Below are 24,058 nucleotides of genomic sequence, written 5' to 3'. Positions count from 1 at the left end.
GTGACAGAGGAACATAGATGCAACAGTACAAGATATATGCAACGAAGAATAGGCAGTTACATCCTCACACAACCAACAAAACATCGGCATATTTTTATTCAACTTATAAGCGAAGTACAAATAAATCAAACCCGGGGGAGACATTGGCCATAAGACCGTATATCCCGATGTTTTTATGTTCAAAAATGCGGAAATCCTACAAAATAAATCGAATTTCCAACAACGGTTGTGCTTTATTTTCAACATCAATGTATCTGATGGCAATCATGCGCTAAATTGGCCTTAGGATAGCTAAAACAATCATTGCTAGACAATCGCACTCCACAAATGTGTAAAATGGAACGTTCGGAAACCGAATTAGCAAGCGCAAGAGATTATCGAAGGTGCGAATGTCGGCAAATAAGCATTTCCTTTTGGCTACAAGTTCATTACTGTCTTTACAAGAAGCGTTCTCGACAAAAAATTATGTTGCTGTGGTCTCCATTAGTAAGGGACCTAACGACCAACTTGCCTTATAAAAAAGGCGCCAAAATCCTGAACGCATATTAATATATATTTGCAAACACGGTATTGTGCGCGAACAACACTAATAAAAACGCTGTAAAATGATTTGCATATGTATTATCGATAAACTTCGGTAAAATTTCTTTCAACAAAAGTCATACGTCCTCAGGAAAACATCACTCAATATACTCTGATCTTCCTTTGGTATCCTTGTATAAGTTGTATTAAACGCTAAAGCTATATTAGGACGGTAAAACACACACAAATTTACGGAGAATTTTATAAATCGCACTTTCCCATTGGAATAACGATTGTACCATTTAAATGTGGCAAAAGATTCCAATATGTAGGAGTATCTGGGCCTATATATTACTTGTTAAACGACACTTTAATGATTCAAATCTATACTAATCTGCTATTCCTGCAAACCATAACGCTGATACAGTGAAGCTACTTTCGGACGCTGAAAACAGAAAACACACAAAACGTAATTTTACAGGATTGTTCAAACAGCAAGCGTCGAAACTAACGCTGCACTCAGGAAAGTGTAGCATCACAACTGACAGCTCTTCCAAGCGATCTTCTCCTATGACTAACCCACCCGATACGCCTAACTTGTATTATTTTTTTGGAAAGAGTACTGTTAGAAAAATAGTAAAGATGTTGGCAAAACGAGGGTAAATTGAACAGTTGGCCTTTTCAATTTGCAGAGCTCCACAGACGCTCACGGTTGATTGTAAAAATCATCCTTTCCTTGGCTTGCGTACACAACCTTCGTTATAACGGGATACGAATTACAGTGAAATGCATTATATTTGACTGTATTTTTTCAATAGCGCAAAGTTTTTTTTCTTCAATTCAAAACAATTTCAAAGGCTAAGTTAACCTGCAATTAATTCGATATGTAGGAAGCACTTGGAAAATTAACCCAAATAACTCCGCAAAAATGGAGATAAATAACTTCGCTAACACAAAAATAACGCAGCGTGGGGATTATGCTATAACAAACGGGTTAGACTAGGTTTGGTAGTTTAATTGTGTACGACACAGTCGGCGCCACCTGAAAAGGATAATTATATAAAAATACATGTTTTTGAGTTTATTAACTCGACTTGGTCTGTAGGAAATGAATAATAAAGCTAAAATTATCGTTTAAATAGGTTTTTCATAGGAACCGCTATCGTGACTGGGAATATTCCTTAATAATTATAATATCAAATTTGAGCCAACGCTGAAAATGGGTGAAAATTATTGCTTAAAGTTAGCATGGAAATTAGGGTGGAAAATACATTCCCTAGGTTACCATTACAATATAGCGTATAAGGGCAAAGCAATTGCCTATCGTTTCAATAATAAAATAAGTTTAACATATGATACATGTCCCAATCAAATGAGCCAAATCGATGTTATAAGTTTGGCCAGTGCTGGAAATCAGGCCAAACCAATGCTTTCGGGCCTATGGCTGGGATATAATTGGTTTACCCGGAAATACACGCCTGGATTTAGGAATATTTGGGTCGATGGCGGAAACACGGCCAAAACCAAATCCAGTATCATTAAAAATGTGTCAAATCCCCCCCCCCCCCCCCCTTCACACACCAGCCACGACTGAACACTCTCGTCTGTTAATAATGAGTCATAAGTCATAAGACCAAAAACTATCTTCCGTTGGAATATAATGAGCTCGGCAAGGAATAAATGCCTGAATGAGTTTGAATCGTAATTGCTGGGCTTGTTTTTCCATAGCGAATCCCTGTGTTATTATGGGATTTCTACGAAGCCTAATTGGGCGTCAATTTAACGAAACTGGTTCTGTGAAGTCATTGAAACTACCTTAGCTGTAATTACAAATTGAAATATGTTTTTGTTGAAATGAAAGCGGCCGTGGTTGGTGCGTAAGAGTGAATGAAAATACGGGGATAGGTTGGGTGAAACGAAAGCAAGCAATTATGATGATGCAATAATTTCATTGAGGCTAAAATAATCGAAATGGTATAAGGGGCTGTGAGTCGTAAAAAATTGACAAAAGATTTCGATCCCGATCCATTCAAAAACGACTCGGGCATAGTAATTAAGTTTGGTGAGTTTATATTATTCAAACTGAGGTTGGCGCCAGATTCTTATTTCACTGCCACCGAAAATGTAAATACTCCGTAGTCTGGAGTCGGAGTCAAAATTGCAATCTCGATCGAGCCTGGAGCCGGATTCAAAACTTTTTTAATCCGACCAGAGTGAATTGATCGAAATCGTGACGTTCCGTAAATGTGAAGCGGGCAGAATTTGGCTATTTTTAATCTAAAATGAAAAAGAGAATTCTTTGCCTGCGAATCGCTAATACTGGGTCTGCTGTTTCTTCTGGATACGATGACGACCAAAATAAACTCCGTCCCGGCCCAGATCTGACTCCAGGTTGGAATTCTGACTCGGCTCCAGGCCACAAAGTATTCTGAATTTCGGCTCAAATCCCCGTTCCGCAGAAGAAATACGAGTACGGCCACGCTAGCATTGAAAAACATGTTAACCCCTACTCCACACTCCGACCAGGACTAAACACCCTCGTCTGTTAATAATATTATCTGGGGTGTGACAAATTTTTGAGATAAAAATCTTATATATACGTACGCGGTGCCATTACATTTGAAACCACGTACATTTGAACCCACGACAATTGCACCTGCATACTATTGCACCTATGGAATGTTTGGTACACCTGAAGTATGCGCACCAAGATATCGCATAACCTGAACCCTAACCTGGTACACAAACTTAGTTCAGGTTGTGCGCCATCTTGGTGCACATACTTCAGGAGGTGCGAAATTTTTTTACAATGTTTTGAACCCATACTAACCCTAACTCATGGGTTTTAGCACCCGCATATAGATTGAACCCGCGGATATACACATGGGTGCAAATGTACGTGCGTTCAAATGTACGGTCACCTACGTATGCATCTCGTACTATGTTACATTACGGTAAGCGATTTTCAGAAAACGACATTTTATGTACATGATTATGTCCTAACAATGGATTATAAATATTTGTTTACATTGTCACGCTTTAATGCGTAATGTAATCCCGTGTACACGTCGGGAAAAATTAGAAGGTTTACTACAAACTCGCAACTATTAGACATACTTGAATTGCAGGTATTCCCGAAGTATGTCAACCAAGATGGCGGATACCGAAACGTAGTATATGTACCAGGTTAGGGTTAAGCCATAATTTCAGATACAAATATTCATGAGTCACTCGGCTAGTCCCCGAACCCGTGATAGAACTAAAATAAGTGAAAATTGGAATAAAATTATGGCCTAACCCTAACCTGGTACACATACTACCTTTCGGTGTCCGCCATCTTGGTTGACATACTTCGGGAGTACCGAATTGCATGCTCACTGATAGATGAGAAAATACATAAAATCATATACGCGTTTACAGAACTTTAACATAACACGAAGTCTTCTAATATTATTTCTGTTCATGTGCGGACTTTCAATCAGCTCTTGCAGAAACAAAAATTACTAAGATTTCAAGTTTCATATATTTATTTACTATCTACTGACTGTGAATCCGTGCAGCGCCGCATGCCTCTTTTTTAAATCTAACACAAACGTCTTCATTAACATAACATAACTAACGTTTATTTTTCCGCCAACGTTCACTTGGCGAGATACAGCAAAATGACGTATTCTCTGTCTACTTGACTGATAATAAAAATTAAAAAGCAATACTACTCTTATCACATAGTTGCACGTTTAATTGTACTCCTTTTCGCGTTCCACTTGCGTTGTTTCCACAGGCCCGCCGGCAAAACGCTTGGACTTGTTAATTATAATTACTCGGATTTAATTTATCATGAACTATAAACGACTGCTAAGACAATACACTGCACAGATTGCTCAGAAGACGATCAAGTCAAATGATGATTGAGAATTCTCCAACTAAATCTATTGCACATTCTATTCCCAAACAATTTTTGTCCTTCACTGCAAACAAGGCTTTGTACGGGCGGGCACTACTACAAGAGGAGCTACCATGTATTGGAAGACCTGAATCTTTCCGGTTCGGCCCTGCCTGCCCAGTTTATGACAGAGGGTGGGGTGGTGAACATATATTTGAAACCGTAGTAACAGTCGATGCTTAAATGTTATTAACCAGAAGCCATCGTGACACAATAAGGCATAGGTTCTCAAAGTGATGTTTACGGAGTCCCAGGGCCCCGTGAGAGGAACCTAGCGGCCCCGCGAGCTATTCGTTTATTTTTTGAATACAAAGCAGCAAATACCCCCAAGTCATCAAATGAAGTAATTTTAGTTTACTTAGTCAGGATCAGGAACATTAATCGGTGAGTAACAATTTTTTTTTTTTTATAAATTTATTGTTGGGCCCCGTAAATAATAGTCAACCTCTCCACAGGCTCCATACAACCAAAAGTATGAGATCCCCCGAACTACGATAATAAAAAACTTCCCCGCATAATCAAGTGCAAAATAATCATTGCATAGCCCTGAAATTGACACTTTTCTATCTAATGTTAAAACTCGCTTCATACTACTTTATATAAATGATCGCATATGCCATTTACTTCATTCAGAATAAACAAAACTTCCTAGTAAACACTCAAGTATCGCATTCACAAAGGAGTTTCGCGTACTGTGTTAATGAAGAAGGTTACCAAGCTTCCATTCGACTAAATTAAGAGTCAAGGATGGATGGCCCCACAACTTGACGGAATAATTTGCAAACTCTATAAAGTTTGAGAAACTTTAACCACTTGAGTGAAAAGTTAGATTCGATGACGAATGAAAAATAAATTGAAGGTATAACGTTTCGGACGTGAAAATTACAAACGAAATAAATAGTGGACTATTTTGTAAAGGACTGGTAGTTTCGATATTGACATAGAATTTTTACTTTTACTCCATTTACTTTTAGGCCAATTTTCTTGCCTCTTTAACAAATTATTGTTAAATTTCGCGAAAATTACAACTTCAAAATTGAAATATAAGTTTCTTTTCTCCTTCTAATATACTTCAACCACCTTGCCATTTCATCTCACACTAATAAGCTCGACCCCGAGTTGTACTGCGGTGTTCCCATGCACTATACTTCACACTTCCAACACTCACGCAAAGATCTTCATCTAAGCCTCGATTCAGACATAAATTTGCGATATAAAATTTGAATACCTGAAACTGGCTCGTAATACTCTTTATTATTACAACTTAGTGACAGTACGGTTTCATGCGCAAAACTCAAAGGAATAGAACACCTTTCTGGAGGCCGCAAACCCCGACAAATGCGCTCTAGCGATCATGCGTGAACCGAAACCCTTCCCTCATGAGCACCTGCATATTAACCCTCTGCAGACGTGGCAGTTGAACTTCAAGTCAAAATTAGGAAATGTTTGTGTCCGTATGGCTTGGTGTATAGGGAATTATGTATTCAACTCTATTTTAAAGCGAAATAACGAATTTTCCAGAAAAACTTGACAGTATTTATGGTTTCGATGAAAAATGCCAAATTTTAAAGATGAATCAATAGTGTCGTATGTTTTGATCTATGCAATTTTCACCGAATTCATAAGACCAGGGCTTACAGCTCTAACCATAACTTTTTGTATCAGCAGTTATCATATTGCGATTTGGGTACTCCCTTAGAGTGTGTACCAGGTTAAGATTAGGGCATAATTTTACTCCGATTTTCCTTATTTTTGTTCTATTACGAGTTCGGGACTGTCTGTGTTAGCCAAGTGAATATACCCCCTGTCCACAGGTTTCAGTCCCTTTACACAACTTTATGTAAATTGAGCGAACAAAATTAGTTACCTCCATATTGTTAGACAATTTCTAGGGCGCCGCGATTTGTTCGTTCATGTTGAAATAATCTCCGCTCTTTGATTCGAATGCGAGAGGTAATAATACAATAAGTAGGTATGTAATGGGTTAAACTCAAAAGTTAAACATAATAAAGTATGCTGAGGTGTTTTTTACGGCGGCGCTACCGATGTTTTAATTTCCTGTGGAATTCCTGTGTTTGGTTACCCATAATTTGGACGATTATTACTTGTTAATAGTATTTGTGATATCACGATGACTATTATTAAACGTAATAAAGGGATAAAAAACAAAATTGGCGGTTCTATTTTTCGCCGAGTTGACTTCGCCGCGGAAATATACACACGCGATAGGAAAAACCACCATCCGTAAATAAACATCGGGTTGTCCGGTAATGAGGCGTTAATTTCGAAGAGACTTTAAGAAAATTTGCTCCAAGCAAGATCACGTGCCCGCACTCATGCAAGGAGGTCTCTGAGCGAAGTAACGGGCGACCATGCACCCAAAGTGCCAAGAACACTCACTCAGAAAAGGGGAGTCTGATATGTGCGCGAAGTGACGGGGAAGAGATTGTGGATTTTCGTGTTAGAAAATATTGATTGAAGAAAGACCAGAAGCAGTTTGTCATTACGGCAAGGAACGGTAGCAATGAAGTAGTGAATCCCACATAAATGGAAAACATTTACCGCTGCGGAATTATATGTACCAAGATGACGCACAACCTGGTACACATACTAAGTTCAGGTTATGGGCCATCTTGGTACACATACTTCGGGACCACCTAAAATTATTGGCAGTCAAATTCTTTTTGTCTGTTAGGTACACAGACAGTAAACGAGTGAGATTGCAAGTTGAAAAAATTCTGATTCCCACCGCGCGTTGATTCTAAGATTCGATTAACCGTGAGTGTAAAATAATTACCTGCATTTCTACTTCCATACAGGACTCACTAGTAACAAGACGAAAATGCGGGAATAAAGTAAAATTTATGTATTTGTTGGGTTGAGTTCCAGAAACTGTTACACGACCCCGGGTAGATATTACGCATACTAGACCTTGACATGGGAATTGACCATAACGCTTGTGAGGTACGCTGTGAATAGAAGTTTGAAAATCACACCCATGAAATGCGCAACGTAATCCGATGAGGTGCGCTAATTGTGTCGAAACCTTGCCTAAGTCTGTGACCCGCGTCGACCTATCAAGAACCTACATATCAGATTCGATACTTTGCGTTTGAATCACATTTCCCTGGCGTTTAAAAAAGAAGAAATATAAGAACAGGGATATCCAGAACTAATCGAGTTCTGAATAAATTTAAAATATATTTGATTTTTCAAAATAAATTCCCGATTTTCAGTCTTAAAAATGAAGCACGTAGCACCACAACTTCTCAAATAACCTTCCTACGTATCTGGATAAGACACTGCTAACTTAAAAAAACAGATCAGCAAATGCATCTCTTTATTCTTCTCATAAATAGCAAGCTTTTAATGCAAGTAAAAAAAACTAAACGGTCGTAAGTCTTTAAATTTTCCAGATTGCAAAAGGAATTTCTCGACGCCATAATATGATATGTTGGCTCTTACAGATGTATTGAATGAAGTAAATAAACCTTCAATAAAATCTGATTAAAATAAAACAAACCTGGCTAAGATGTACCGAGAACTGACTTCATAATAAAATTGATATTACATTATGAATTCACGATCCTGTATGTTTAAACCTTCCTAAAACACAAACTAAAACGTCTTATCCCAGCTTAGCTCCCTTCTAGTATTGACAATGTCACCAAACCCCGATGAAGCCTCAAATAATATTATCACAAGCTACCGGTCCTTTCAGCTGGAATTTTCTATTGTTATCCCTTCATCCCTGACATTAGTTCGACTTAGACTTCATTCATCTAAATAATTTTTCATAGACTGCGTGGTTTATTTATTTAAACTGTATAAAACGTAAGTAAATATAAATGTTTTTTATGGTAATTGAATTTCATCATAGCTGTTAAAATACGAATTATTAGCGGCAGGGTGGTATTTTAAATTTCAGAAGGAATTTATCGATGTACAGTTGCGCTGGGCCCCTTAAGTGAAGTAAAAAAGTTATTGTGTCTGTCAAAACTTTGCGTCTAAATGAATATTTCCATTGTCACGCAACAACAAATGTTAATAAGAAAGAATTTTTTGGTTTCTTATGGATACGAAAAATGCTGACATCGAATTTAATGAATGAAATATATTAAGTTGTAGTCGGCTTTATAACATTTTTATACAAATATGGATTAAAATTTATCTCAAACACAAAGAATGTAATCAAAATCGAGGTAGGTTTTAAATTATATTTCTCAAACTGCAATGTATATTAATTATTTATGAATATCGACAACAATAAAAAAAATAGTCAATAGGGCAGAGAAATATTCCTCCTATTGACTTCAATGCCTATATTTGCCATTCGTCGAAGAGTATTGCTGTAATTCTTTTAATTAAACATATCTACCGAAAAAAGTAATGGCGCCCTAAGAGTGTTTGTACCAATATGAAGGTAATTTTGTTCGCTTATTTTACATCAAGTTGTGTAAAGGGACTGAAACCTATAGGCAGGGGGTGTATTCACTTGGCTAACACAGACAGTCTCCGAATTTGTAATAGAACTAAAATAAGGAAAATCGGAATAAAATTATATTTATGGCCTAACCCTAACTTGATACACACACTACGCGAGTGCCAAAGTAACTACGAAAACTACCATTTCGATTCTTGACACGATATTTGTTAAACATATACTTAGTTTCGATTTAAAATTTTGTCGCCACTTGTAACCTCGAAGATCTGATTGACAAGAGCTTACTTATGTTCCGTGAGTTTAGCCGTCGATTATCTACTCAGCCCATCATATAAAATGGTCTGGAGATAATTAATATTATTAGTGGCGGCTTCTTCCACGCGTTGGAAGATTAACAATGAGCATAAGTATGTCAAAAAGTAATTGTCTGCACTTATACAAAACTTAATCTTTCGCCACAACCGACGCATTGAACGTGCTGTGCTGCACTATAGCAATCTCGTAATATTGGTACACAAATACCAGCAATGATTGGTTGTTAGGACAATTCTGGATTTATGATAGTGATGAATTTGATATGGACCTCATATTAACCGACTGGTGTCCAATCCACTGTCTCTAACCCTAGTTTAGCAAGATAGGGGTCAGACTTTATTTACAGCGATAAAATTACGAAATATTCCATACAAGATCCATTGTTACGTTTGGATGTAAGACAAACTATTACAAGAATTTAATTTTCTCAAATTTCAAAACAATGTGACATGCGATAATGTGTTCCTACTGTAGGGTCTGCACCGATGTTTTGTGCAATAATAATCCATAAAAAGTCTAAAACGTGTATGATAAAACCTTTATAAACCCAGTTAATATAGATAGTTAGGTAAGTGGTAAATTAAAGAGTCGCGCTCGCTTTACAGCATGCAGTATTGTGATTAAATAAGTACGTACCATTATTAATCTGCAAAAAAGCCTCAAAACGTCCTCAGGTTCTGTACTACTTAAATATCACCTCAGAAATCAGAAGTAATGAGAGTTTTGTAAAGCGAAGCTGGCATGCAAAGTCTGCTATTAACGGAATGCCACTTCGTAAATGAAAAAGCACGTTTGTACCACTATTACGGTAATATACAAAAAGCCTCATATCTGCTGTATTTCCGTACTACCCAATCTAACCTCAGCGTAAAAACTGTCAGAAAACATAGAATATTCTACAAATAGGATGTAGTTTAAGATTAATTAACCAATGACCAGCCTAACAACGTCTTATAAAACAATCACCGGGGTAACGAAATGGGCAATTTTAAACTTTATTACGAAAGTGATAACAAATTAACACGGGTCAGCTGGTGAATCCTGTTTGCGCTAACCTAGCTAGAAAACTTTGGAACTCGTATTGCCTTGTATGGGTAATGGATAGATCACACCATAGAGGTCCCAGTTATTTATGGCCTATATAATTGATGATTAGGCAAAGAACGATACTATAATGAGAACCACCCATTCAGTAATTGTGTGTATACAGGGTAGTGTTACATGTAACCCTTGCACTGACTATTTGAGATTTTAATGGAATCTAAAGACTACATTTGTTGGGACAACAATTTATTATGGGTTCTTTTGAGACAGGAATGTATCTGGTAGGAGTTGCTTTTACTATTTTGGTGCAGGATAAAGGGCAGGGTAGTATGATTTTTCCATTTATTGCAGAAGCCCATAGGAAAGCTAAGCATCGTGATGAACAACCAGAACAAATAAAATTAGGTAACTCAGTAGTACAGTAGCAAATAATATGTATACTACAGTAATGCAAAAATATTTACGGTTTCCCAGTAAAGTCAGAGCTACCGCTGAACTTTTTGCTACAGTTGCCACTGTATGTTTACTGGCAGTATATTCTTAACCAAACTTATGAATTCAGAAATCAGAGTTCTCACCACCCCTACAAACAGTTATTAGACCCCTCAAAATCCACCACATGGTTCAAAAACTATGTGCTACATAAAATCAGAATCTATGCCCACCTAACAGTAGCATGATAATCCATGTTCACCAAAGAAAAGAGGAACATTTATTCTTCTTCAGTTTCATACGGCTAAGCATACAATGCGACTACTAAGCATACAGAGTAACTACACTACAATATATAAGAAACTGGGGAACCAATACATTTTTGGTCCATGATCACATAGAACATGTCAAAACAGATGGTGAATGAATGGAGAAGGCTCTAAATATTGACAGAGAATGGAAAAGCAAATATGATTTGTATTGATGTTTCAAACAAGAGTCAACAAGGCTGTAAATTGTGGATTTACATGTAAGACCTTGTTCAATAACGGTGGGCATATGAGCCAGACTTTGGTATTATACATCACGTTTCTTTGTCTAGAATATGAGGAAAACTAAGAAGTAAGATTCATGGAAAAATATGATATGAATGTAAATTCCTATGGATGTTTCCCCGAACATAGATTTCCTTGTTTATTTCCGTAACAATGACCAATCAGTAAACAGTCAACGATGACATGAACGATCAAGTGTCAACACTTCAAAACACTTGTAAAATAAGCATCCAGAGTTTTGCAATACTAAAGTATAGGAAGAATATTTCTGGGTTCAAGGGTCAGGGAAACATTCATTATGTCTGTTGTATGCTTCTGAATACAAATCACTTCGATTCTTAATAATAATTGGATCTTCATTCCCATTGACCTCAGAGTTCTCATAACTTTTATCATGGTAATAAATACTTCGTCTTTGTGTATGTCTTTGAGTTAGTGGTTTAGTGGATTGTAAAAATATGTTGTTTGAGAATTGAGGAAGTTTAATATGGTCAAACAGACTAAGCTACACAAAACTTACAGCAAACTAAAAAGCAGTTATAACCGGATCATCTCCTCTGTGGATATATTACTCTGAATGCAAGTAATACTTGTCCTGGCCTTCTCAAACTCTCATGATATGTGGCCCCCAATAAGGAACTCTCAACACCTGTGGCCTTCTGCTCTTTTATAAAAATACCTACCGGTACCTAGTTTTTCTTTTTATGATTCCATTAGTTCGTGTATGCACCACACTTTTCATAAAAAAACACCAACCAACAACAAGCAAATACAAAAGGATAAATGCATTACCACAGTCGAAAAAATTAACTAACCACAGTTAATTTGCTTTGAACTTTACATTTGGTTGTGGCAGAGGGCCCAGTCTAAGAAATTCTGGCCTGGAAAATATCCGAAGGATGGTTTTTAAAACCAGGTATAGAAACTTGGGCTGACTAATTAAAGCAACCTCATCTAAACTATAGAGTCACTCTTGTCCCCTTAATAAGTGGCTGACGTCAGTAGGAGATACAGCTGAGGGATAAAGCAGTCATTTTGTTATCAAAAGATGCTTAATTTAAAAATGAATATATATCACTGTGCATCAAGTCCTCATAAGAGTTTTTGTGAATGCCAAATTCAAAATAGTTTCTCTGAGATTCCCAGTATTGCATGATATTAATAAACCTGTCTCCTTACCGGGTTTTACCAAATGCATCACCGAGGTTTGAGCACACTCAGTTCGGTACTCCCATAGGATGTGAACCAAGATGGCGGACAGCGGAATGTAGTATGTGTACCAGGTTAGGGTTAGGCCATAACTTCAAGTACAAATACTGTGGGAGTCACTTGACGAGTCCTCAAACTCATTATGTAACTAAAATAAGGAAAATTGGAATAAAATTATGGCCTGACTCTAACCTGGTACACATACTACGTTCAGGTGTCTGTACTACGGGAGTACCCTGAGTTTAGTAAATGAACCCCAGGTCTAGACACACCGATCTTTTCATTCGAACTACGATGAGTCACAGCAGAAGCTTTTTACTCGAACGCTCGATATTCCATTTCTGTCTGATATTCATAATTGCTCTCAAGAGCACAATTACCATTTCATATATTCAATTAGAGGTAGATTATCAACATGAAGTGTCCAAAGGCCGTGAGAAATTTCCAGTCTGGGACATCAGAATACAACATGTTTGTTCTCTTCATATATGTTTGCTCAAGGCATAGCCTAGGTTCCATGTTGAAAGAGTGTTTGAAATTGAGTGTGTGAATATCAGTGCAATTTATTCCATGAACAACATGAAGATTTCTCACATTGCCACTTATTAGAAAAAATCACATAGAAAATTCATAGAAAATCACATACGGGAATTGTCTAATTTAAAATGACCTTTTCTCTTCATTATATCAGAATTCACTTCTTCAATTTTACAGTTATGAGTCATAATATTTTTATCACAAAAGATAAATTCAATCAGTCATTGAAAGCAACAGCTTCCACGATACATTCGAGAGACACTTTATTGTTGACTTGTCTTCAAACGCACAGCTAAAACCCGGATTCAGTCATTTTACTGTAGAGTACATATAAACCTGCAGCATTTTCACACTGTATAAGCTAATATCTCACCTCCAATGTAGCTACAATCCTTCTTTATGCATACAAGATCGTTTTCATCATTTTAATCTTTAAACGATCATTAGCAAGTGTTACATGCACCTCACACTATGGCTTTTGCACACTTTGAATAGCTTATAATATCATTAATATGTATTGTAATAATTTTAAATAACTAAACCTTATTACAACATCATATTTACTCCCAGAAAGCAACAAAATTTTTCCCTGAAAAGAAATTTTCTCAGGGAGATGTGACTTAAACTAAATACTTGGCATATCCCAATTCATGGTATATCTAAATAAATTTTTAATAACTAGACAATATTAGTACAATTAAACCTAGCCACACCATATTTCCTCCCAGGAAGCAACAAATTACCTCCCTGAAGAGGAAAACCTCCCCGGAAGGGCTGATTTAAATCATTAAATTTTTTTCATATGCAGAGTTCAGACTAATGGAATTACAAGCTGCGGCAGTTTTTCTCATTTGTAACAATCAGTCACATAAAGTCTCTTAGGAAACAAACAAAAGCCCTTCAACATATTGAGAAGGCTATTGAGGTTTGAATATTCAATTCATTCATCCACTTGTTCAATTAATGGAGTTAATATTGTGAAGGACAGTTCTGAAGTGTGATAACTAATATGGAAGAGTTATGGCTCTTGACCCATTATCAGGCAGATGTACACTGTGTAAAAAAAACATAAAATTTATCTGAGTTTCTTAGTGTTGTGGGTACTCCCGTCTGTTAAAGTAATCGGTACTATCGTAACGTGTGTACCAGGTTAGGGTTAGGCCATAATTTTATTTATTTTTTGTCCGGTTTTCCTTATTTTAGTTCTATTAGGACTTACGAATTCGGAGACTGTATGGGTTAGCCAATTGGATATACCCCTGACCATAGGTTTCAGTCCCTTGACCATAACTTGATGTAAAGTAGGTAGCAAAATTATTTACCTCCATCTTGGTACACACACTTCTGGGGCGCCCTCTTATGATTGGGTCCCTTGTACCTTACTACTACTGTTCCTTTTTACCGCCCTAATGTTAGCTTAGTTCTTATCATAGTTGTAAACGGCTTGTCTGAAGAAGCCCGACTGTGGTAAGAAGATGTGTTACAGAGTAAAATTTATTGAAGTGTGCCACAAGATATTCGAACCTCGCAAATTCGAATCAGAACCAAAACTTTAAGAATTTCACATTTTTATGGAGATAATCCAAGAAACTGAGCCTACTCAACAGACAATTAAGAAGGTTTGCAAAAGAAAGCCAAAATTTTTGTGATCAAAATTTCATTTTCTCCGTGCTGATGCAGAAAAATGTTTTTTAAAAGGGGAGGGCCTCCAGCTCGAGTAGCTATTTAATAAACTCAATAACATCCATTGTCTTTAAAATTGTGCCTGCTGCTGCAAGATACTGTGAGAATAGTTGAATTTCAACTATACATATTAAAATGTATACATCAGAAATGAGAGACCTGTATTACAAGTGAGCAATCGCGATAACGTCCAATTTTCTGACCCCTAGACAGTTGTGACCATAAAGTGTGATTGTCTGACCATTTAATTCCATCATACATTCTGATATGCTATTGAGTGGCATTAATCAGCAGACATAATATTGTAAAGTGGGCATTCAAGAGCCATAATACTTCTAACAAAAATATTGTTAGTCATTGCAGAATGATGCAGAATCAATTTTCCGATTTGGCATTTACACCAGGAAACGCGACTGAAATTCTATAATTTCAAAACTTGTGCTTTGAAACACACCTGATATTCAAATCATTATTAATAGGACATACTTCAAATACAACCAGAACTATTATTAATTACCATTAACAATAATTACAATGCAGAGTGTCCGATTCCAATATGAGAGGTTTTGAATAGCAGACTAGTTCTGCTTCCAGCTCAAGTACCTATTAAATAACCTCAATAACATCCATCGTCTAAAAAATTAAGCATGCTGTGGCGGTGTGTTGCAAGAATAGTTTAATTTCTACCAATTTTATACATGTTAAAACGTGAACAGAGGAAATGAGAGAACCTGTTTTTACAATTGAATGCAACAGTCAGAGAAACTTACTATTGAAAAGTTAGATGATGTATACGAGTAACAGACTTCTTTGTGTTTTTATGTTGTCAATTGGACATTATGTTCAAATGTCCAAAACAGCTAAGCTTGATGATTCAGAGTCTTGGCATTACTTTTCACAAAGGAGATTACATTAGCTAGAATTCCATGCATCTGGATATGTATTTGCAAGACAAATAATTGCAAAATGCCATTTCTTACAATTAGAATCAGTGTGATGCTTTACTATAACCGTAAGTAATTTAAACGTTCTGAAATGTTATGCATAACATATCAATATAAGAGTTTATACTGTATTTATAAGACACACTGGATATTTTTCAGACAGTTATTAAGTGGTTAATTGCCTATACCTAAGATATAGTATCCTATTAATCTTCCTTCTCCTGCAGAATGCTGCAAAATAAACCCAACCAAGAGCTCATGTTCAAGTGCAAAATGGAAATTCGAAACTTCTCTTCCCGTCGTTTACAACTCACCAAGGGATTATTTTTGACATGCACAATTTATTAACATTAATAAATCATTCTACTAAATAAACTACTTTATCAAGAACAAAAACACAGAGACCCCATTGAGACAATGATTTTAGTTATTTCTGGATATAGCCACGTATTTATGTAGTGTAGAATGGCTTATATAATAAAGTCATCTCAGCTTGATAACCATTTGTGATTTTTGCATCTCCCTTTACTCTAAAATCCTATTATTATTTTGTCTACATTCTGTATCCAGATCAGGAACTACTATAATAAATCGAGGATTTTATAATTTTAATTATTTATTAAATTGTTATTTTTTTATGAGGATACTCAGGTATTGTGTAGGCATACAGACTGTGTTGCACTTTAGATCCGTATGTGTCAGGTGCTTGAACGAGATAGTATTAGAAAAATAGTTGAGAATAGCATAATCTTTTCTTAGCTATTCTCAATTCTATTTTATTTTTCTAATAGAACTTTGCTGAAAGAATTTTAAATTAAAAAGCAAAAAAAAAGAAAAACAGTGTTGTACCTTGTTTCCATTAGATCCTGTTGATGCCGACTCCATAGCTCTCATTCTGAAAAGAAAACATAAAAGTGTAAATATAAAACACGAAATTCAGTAAACCCAGATGGGTATTTGGCGAATAAAGTGACACCTCTGTAGTCAAACGACTCAATACTCCTAACAATTCTGCAGTCAACAAATGATTTCTAGTCGAAAATGCTGCTGCATTCAAACGGAAATTCAGTGCTTTAATAATTAAAACCCGGGCAGGCCGCCGAATCAGATCACGCCACCCAAACTGTTCATCTTGGCTTCCTCTTGACCATTCAACAAGAGAGAGATGCTCAAATAATGGATACGAAAGCCAAAACGAAGTAGTATGGATATGCAATCTATCATTCAAGTATATAGGATGGGTCTAAAGTGGAGAAACAGTTAATACTACTTATCGATTTTAATCGGTGAGTTGATGAGTTGATGTGAAGTGTGTTGATAGGTATTTGTCTGTCTGTTTGTTTGTCTGTTAGATGCACATGATATCTCACGAAAGCGAGATTGAATCTGCTCCAGATTTTGCATGTGCATTCATCATATGTCGTACCAGAAGCCTATTGATTTTAGATGAATTATGTCGTATAATTAGCGAGTTATTAATTAATTAGTGATGAAACACAAGGTGTCACTATGGAGTAAGAGCGCTGTTTTGAGGGTTCCCCTAACTTCCGATCGATAAGTCTTCGGTCCCTGACCTATATTCTCGTTAATTGCTTGAACGCAACCATTTATGAAGTTTTAGTGTATGAAATTTTAGAATGCCTTAATTCTGGAATTGACAGTGTAGTAATTAATAATAACAGCATACAACAAACTTTATATTAAATAAACCAGCTATAGTATTTTAGAATAAAAATTTATTGGATTCAAGTAGTAAAATATTGTATTTAATAATACATACAACATAAAGTCATATTTACTGGCTTGGGATTTATGAAATTTACCGGTAGCCGACCTATGGATAGATATTGATTCTGGAGCTTATTTTACCTCTGTTACAATAGTGATTGCCATTCCTATTTGGATAAACCACCAAAAACAGTAAAAACAGTAAAAAAGGAAAGTCACAACATAAAGTCATATTTACTGGCTTGGGATTTATGAAATTTACCGGTAGCCGACCTATGGATAGATATTGATTCTGGATCTTATTTTACCTCTGTTACAATAGTGATTGCCATTCCTATTTGAATAAACCACCAAAAACAATAAAAAAGGTCAGGGAAATATAAATTCATTATAGTAAACTCATTATTATTTCATATTCCTCCTATATGAGCCTGTAATCTGTCATGTTTAACCAGACAAAAGAAGGCCAAACCAGTTTAAAACAAACAACTATTTCCCGCCTTTTTCTCAACAGTCTGGCACATGTGAGTATGCTCAATAGCACCATCTGGTGGGGGAATATTAAACATATTTTGAAAGATGATTCCTGCAAGGTGTGATAAGATATCCACACACATATTATATCGAAAAGGGAGACCACACAAGCCTTCTGTTATATTATTAATAAGGTATGGTACATTCGGGTAATTTGAAATTCAAAAATTGAATTGAATCAATAACAAAGAAAAACAACTATTAGAATACAAAATTTGCCAGTCAAACCTGTATCACAGTACTAAAAATCAAATATTTAAATTTTCATCCTTTATGATGGTTGCCCAATTTTTTGGTTTTTTGAAGAAAAATAACTTTGCACTATTTGTGAACATTGTAAAATGAATACTCATAATTGTAATCATCAGGCAATCAGGTATTAGGTGACACGTTGGTAATAGTCTGATCGATTGAATACCATTATTAATTAACCTTCTATATCATTAGACTACCTGTACCTATCGACTATATGACATTTACATTAATAACGACTCATTTATACACTGTATTGATGCCAAATAATAGGAGTTACTGCAAATGTACATAACAAAATGATATCAACATTTATTTGGAAGATATGGACACTTATTTTATGAATTTAATTCTCCCACGGGAGAGGCATTAGTGTTGGAATTCGAATAATGATATTAGATTACAGGAAAACATTCAATATATCAAACTTTTAGCTATCAATTAAAAATATTTTTATCAAGTTGGGACCTACAATCAAAGGTACAGTGACAATTTCTAATGTTTAGCGCGATGTGCCACACTGCTGAGTCTTACTGTGGCCACAGGTTGCTCAATGCAATCCTCATACACATATCCATTCTATTGAAGCGACTTCTGTTTTTATTCTGAATAATAGTTGTTAAGAAAAAGCTGTTTCACACAGAGAGGTATTGGGAAATCGGTACACAAAAGAACAACAGTGTACTTGGTGTTGGAGCCCCAATAGATGTTTTGCGGAACCCTTGAAGCCCCAGTTCAACAGCACTGATTTACATTATTAAATGATTTTCTTAGAAAAACATATAACAGAGTACAAATTCAATTGAAACTTACCTATTTATGGCCGCCAATTTTAGTTCTTGAAAATATCTATTCCCTTCCAACATTGAATTAATCGAAGCGCTTGTCTTTGAAGAGTACATACAGTCACAGACAATGTTCTAATTGCAGACTAAAAAGTTACAAACTGGAGAAAAAAACATACATTTTATTTTTGCAACAGAGAAAATAATTGTAAACTCAATCTAACTGCAGTTGTGACATAGTTTTCGATCAAAAATATGAAATGTAACAACATGATATTAGTCTTGGCACTGAAATTGCAAAAGAACAAAATATTATGAGGCATTCTTTTCATTTTGACATATTAATAAGACAATTCATCTGTCACCAAATCCTATTTTTACCAGGTAAATATTACCACTCATTTGTAAATGTTTCAACTCAGTGGATATTTAAAAGTTAAATTATTAAAAGTGCCAAACCATTGCCGAGCATAGCAAAAAATAGGGGGGTTCGGATTTCAGAAAACATGTGCTGGGTTTGAAAAAAACTTCAATTTTGTCGCACAGATAAATATTCTAGAATTATCCATTGCGAGATGCAAACAATCAGATTTGAAATAAAACAGGATTCCATTGAAAAAACTATGAATTGTGACTTGGCACTGTAACAGAAACTGAACAGAACATAATGAGACATTATATTAATTTCGAAGAATTAAGGAAATTTCTCCATCACCAAATCTTATTTAAACAGTTAAATAGCAATTGTACTACTTTGCAAAACAATTTTAAGCCAGTGATCATAAACAGCACATAGAGAAAGTTATTGGCAATTGCTGAAAATTACAGTAAAATAAGGGAGTCTGGAAGTGTGTGTTGGGAGAAAAATTATACTTTTGCCCTAGCTTAAATAAACAATATATTTTCATAACTTTTTCAAAAAATTTTGACATGGCTGATCTTATTAAATAGCAATGATTACTACTAGGTTTATCCATAGTAATACATGTTTACACACATTTTCATAGGCGCTAGACAGTACTCAACTAGACGACCGTTTCATCCCCATCAGTGATAACCAATATACCATAAAAGATTCTGAAAATGATATAGACAATAAATTTTAATAAAACATGAAAAGCAAAAACTTCAAAACCATCCCTCATCCCAAAAGTATACAGATAAAATTATTTCACAACTAGGCCAGGTTAGTTACCAAAGGCAGGATGTATATTTATTAACAATATTTTAAGAATTCCCATTAAGACTTTAATAGTTTAATTCAAAACAATTGAAGAACGAAATACCTACAGGCATTGGGTCTCGTGTGGTTTTGTACCTCTAGTACTTCTAGTGGGCATAGCGATCTTTGCATAGTTCGTATAGTTTGAATGGCCTACCTACATCACTGTGACGTCGTAGTGACATAATTTTAGGAGGACACAGTAAGGTTGAGGTTAGGATTAACATATGCAAAAATTGTTATGCTACGTTCACTAGAGGTACTTGAGGTACAAACTACACCAGACCCCAACCATTAAAATTATAAAGTCAACGCTGCTTGTATAAAGTACAACTCCGTATAAGACTAGATTGAAGATTTTAATTGCCATATAGCCAAGTAATTTAGAAATTAGAATAATTTCTTGCAATGAATCCGCTGTAAAATTGATGAACTATGCAAAAAAAAAGAGTTTTATTATCTGAATTCCCAAAAAGCAACAAAAGCCCATAAGGACAAAAACCAAGTTATCATTAACCTCAAAAGCATATACTGAACCTATACTCATAAAATTCATAACGCTGTAAAACATAAAACAATATGCCTGAGGGGATAATAAATAACAACAACTAGTTTTAGGTATCATATGACACCTATGAAAACATGACATGTGGTTTTTAAGTGGATATCATCACATAATGTTATCAGTAATACAAAATTTATCTGGGCTGACAATAAATATTGTGGGAAAAAAACACATAACTTTACAGCAACTAGAAGATCTCAAATGAAATAAATATCCATTTCATTTGAATACAAAAGTTTTGTCTTGCAGATGATTATGGACATTTAGTGAATATATTAATTTGTTTTGCTAAACCAATGTTGTTGCTTTTGTAAAAAAAAAATTTTCCTCTGCAACTAGACCAATCCATCTCAATTCGTAAGCATGTAAGATGTCGCTAGAACGATACTTCTCTTTTTTTTTAATTTGTTCCTAGTCATGGAACATGGCCTGATAGTTCACCCAAAATTCGACTGTTTTTTTAATCAACCAAAACACTGTTATATGGCATCTGGTACAATTCTTGGCATTCTTGCTCCAGATCATCAAAATAAGTTAAATTCATTCGAGTTCGCTTTTCTACTAGCATAACCTGTTTGGCTGAAATTTCAATAGCATTGCGGAAGTCATTTTATGCGCATATAATTGACTATTGTGCTCTTGTTTGAATAATTATCATGAATTAATAATCTCTATTGCCAACTGGGAATTCGGAACCAAAACCATTATGAGAGTTGAAACATGTCAAATTACAATCAATATTCATACCACGCACCCTGCAACACCATTAAAAATTGATTTTGAAAATTAATTTCTTGAAAACAAAGACACACCAGCAGCAAAAAATAAATTGCACAAAAGACTGTGCATAAATCTGAATAAATATCTGTTCATTCCTTCCTCTTTAAATCGCACACTTCACAGATTCTGAGATGTATTTCTCATTTTAAGCTCTGTATTGAAAAGTTTAAAAATTGGATTTACCAACCACCACCTTTGCCCTTCTTCTTTCTATTTCTTGCAGTTTGTTTAGTCTTTGGTCTCGCCCCAGATGAAGGCTTAGGTGAATTAACGGCAGCAGTTCCAGGTTTAGGAGAAGCAGGAGTTGTGCTGCCAGCTGTCTGTGTTGTACTTTGTTTTGACATGTCTAAACTATCTGCACTAATAGTAGAAGAACCTTGCGTTCCAGTTCCGACTCCCTTCTTTCTATCCTTACGTCTTCCTTTATAGTATGAACGCTCTCGAAGTGGAATCCATCTTTCCGGATCAGGTTCAATTGCAGGGTCATAATTCTGCGGCAAGCGTTTCTTCTTTCGTTTACGTTTCTTCTTTTCAGCGTTCACAACTTCATCTGTTTTCACTTCAGAAACTGTTTCTTTCGCCTTTGATTTTTTCTTTTTTCCTCCCTCATCTCCGGAGGCCATATTTTTTCCTGTTTTAGTCTGCTGTAATTTTTGCTGTTGTTTTGCTTGTCTTTTGACATACCTCGGTGCAAGTAAGCCAATTGCGTTTTTCTCTAAATGGTCTACATCAACTGAAAGAGACATTTCTTCAAGTGATGGTAAATCTTCACTCAAATGATGAGCTTTTGAAGGGTTGAATTGTGAATACGCAAAAATTAGCTGAGCTAAAACTTTCACATTATTTGGGTCAATTTTCCTCATTTTTTCCAGGGTTTCAGCAGCCTCCTTAGGTCTATGCCGTTTTAGTTTGTACTGGGCGCATTCCCACATCAATTTTGAGACAATTTTATTTGAACTTTTCTTTTTTTGATGCCAATTAATTGCTTGGTTGAGAATCTTGATAACTTTCGATTCGCTTCCTTTCTGACGATCGTACAAAGCCACGAGAAGAGATATAACTCCAGGTCGATAACAAATAGATTCCATTTCTTCCAGAATTTCACAAGCCCGATCAGTTTGGTTTTGTCCCAAAAGTAACTGGACAAGTGTCAGTTTAACATTCGTCAGATCAATAGAATGGACGTCAGGGTCAGAATGATTTTCTATAAAATCAAACAAAAATGCAATTGCTTTGTCAAAATTCTTTTCCCTGCAAAACTGAGCTGCTTGTATTAGACACGGCACGTCACTATCTTTATGCGATCGTTTTAGGTTCTTCAACAACTTGCGACAAGCTTCCCATTGGTTAGAGTACATGTACAAGAGAGATTTATTAATCTCAATTGAACTTAACTGTTTGCCGACTAATTTTTGTTCAATTCCAGAAACAAAAGTCGCTTTTAATTTCTTTTTCGAATCGAAAACATTCTGCTCACGATTAATAGTGATGATATTGTTAGAAGCAACTGCAACGATCCCAATATCCGAAGGCCGGGATTTGAGAACTTGATTGTACACTTTCATTGCCTCATCTTCACGTCCTTGTAACTGCATCGCGTAAGCACGTTGTACTTTTAACACAGCTAATTCAGACTCGATATCTTCATCTGTTACATCAGGATCCTCTTCAAAATATTCCTTACATTCAGTAATTGCTCGATCCAATAATTCTTCTGCTTCTTTTGCTTTTCCAGCCCCGAGTAACTGACATGATTTATTATAAAACTGCTCATGCGAGCTCAACTCCAAGTCGACGTTGACTTGTTTATTTTGCCAGAGAGATAATGAAGCTGTCACAGCTAAAAGGTTTGCTTTTCTCTCTTCCTCATCTTCATCTGCGCACTCTTTCATCAATCTTTTATATAAATCTAAAGAATCATTGTAAAAACCAAGTTTATACAAAACTTGAGCTTTTAATTCCATCAGCCTGTTATCGAGATCTTTCACTTCATTGATCGTATCAAGTGCCTTGTCCGTTTGTAGAAGACGATACTGGCAATAGGCTTTCTCAAAGATCAAGGTTTTATCAATACTTGGTTCCGATTGTAGGAATTTCAACGCCTCGGAAAACTGGTTTAAATTGATCATACATGCTACTTTGCAATGCATAGCTTTTTCATCATGATTCCCTTCCTTCGTGTGGATTATCTTGTTTGTAATTTTTAGAGCTTGCTTATAATCAGACACATGAATTGCTTTGTTCAACTCAGTAAACATTGATGACAGAATGTTAACTTCTGCCATGTTGAAGTGTGTTTCTTAAGAAGCAAAGTTATTCGACTAAAGCTTTCTGTAGTAATAAAATAAATCGATTAGTTCACCCTTCCATGCTTCCTAGATTAAATCAACATTCATGAAAATGACACCATAATGTAGTTTGGTTTACAGAGTTCAGTACATCACAGTTCTCCGATTTAAATATTCAATTAAAACAGTCAGCACAGACCTCCCTTTACGAGACAGTCTGGGACTTCATTCAGGCACTACATAACAAACTAAAAAGCACAATCTGAAAACATCGCCA

The 24,058-nt window shown here is 35.7% G+C and overlaps 2 protein-coding genes across 2 annotated transcripts in view; both read right to left on the bottom strand.

Annotated features, from left to right (window-relative positions):
- Positions 1-19,089, bottom strand: part of LOC120342083 (polypyrimidine tract-binding protein 3-like) — a 45,616-nt gene extending 26,527 nt beyond the window's left edge. Inside the window, exons 1-2 of the mRNA XM_039410758.2 lie at positions 18,955-19,089; positions 16,477-16,522 (exon numbers count right to left, since the gene is read on the bottom strand). Of these exons, the coding sequence (XP_039266692.1) occupies positions 16,477-16,522; positions 18,955-19,043 (135 nt within the window). The 5' untranslated portion in view covers positions 19,044-19,089. The remainder of the gene's footprint in view (positions 1-16,476; positions 16,523-18,954) is intronic.
- LOC120342082 (signal recognition particle subunit SRP72-like) lies at positions 19,088-23,844 on the bottom strand. The gene has a single exon (XM_039410756.2). The coding sequence runs from the start codon at positions 23,776-23,778 to the stop codon at positions 21,673-21,675; it is 2,106 nt and encodes a 701-aa protein (XP_039266690.2). The 5' UTR covers positions 23,779-23,844; the 3' UTR covers positions 19,088-21,672.
- Positions 23,845-24,058: the final 214 nt, after the last annotated feature.

This window comes from Styela clava, chromosome 3 (genome assembly GCF_964204865.1).
Source record: "Styela clava chromosome 3, kaStyClav1.hap1.2, whole genome shotgun sequence".
NCBI lineage: Eukaryota > Metazoa > Chordata > Ascidiacea > Stolidobranchia > Styelidae > Styela > Styela clava.
The sequence above is the reverse complement of the archived record's forward strand: the minus strand, read 5'-3'. Positions and strand labels throughout refer to the sequence as shown.

What these genes read in the sequence shown, in the direction of transcription:
- LOC120342082 (XM_039410756.2), bottom strand. Translation starts at nt 23,778, where the DNA reads ATGGCAGAAGTTAACATTCTGTCATCAATGTTTACTGAGTTGAACAAA.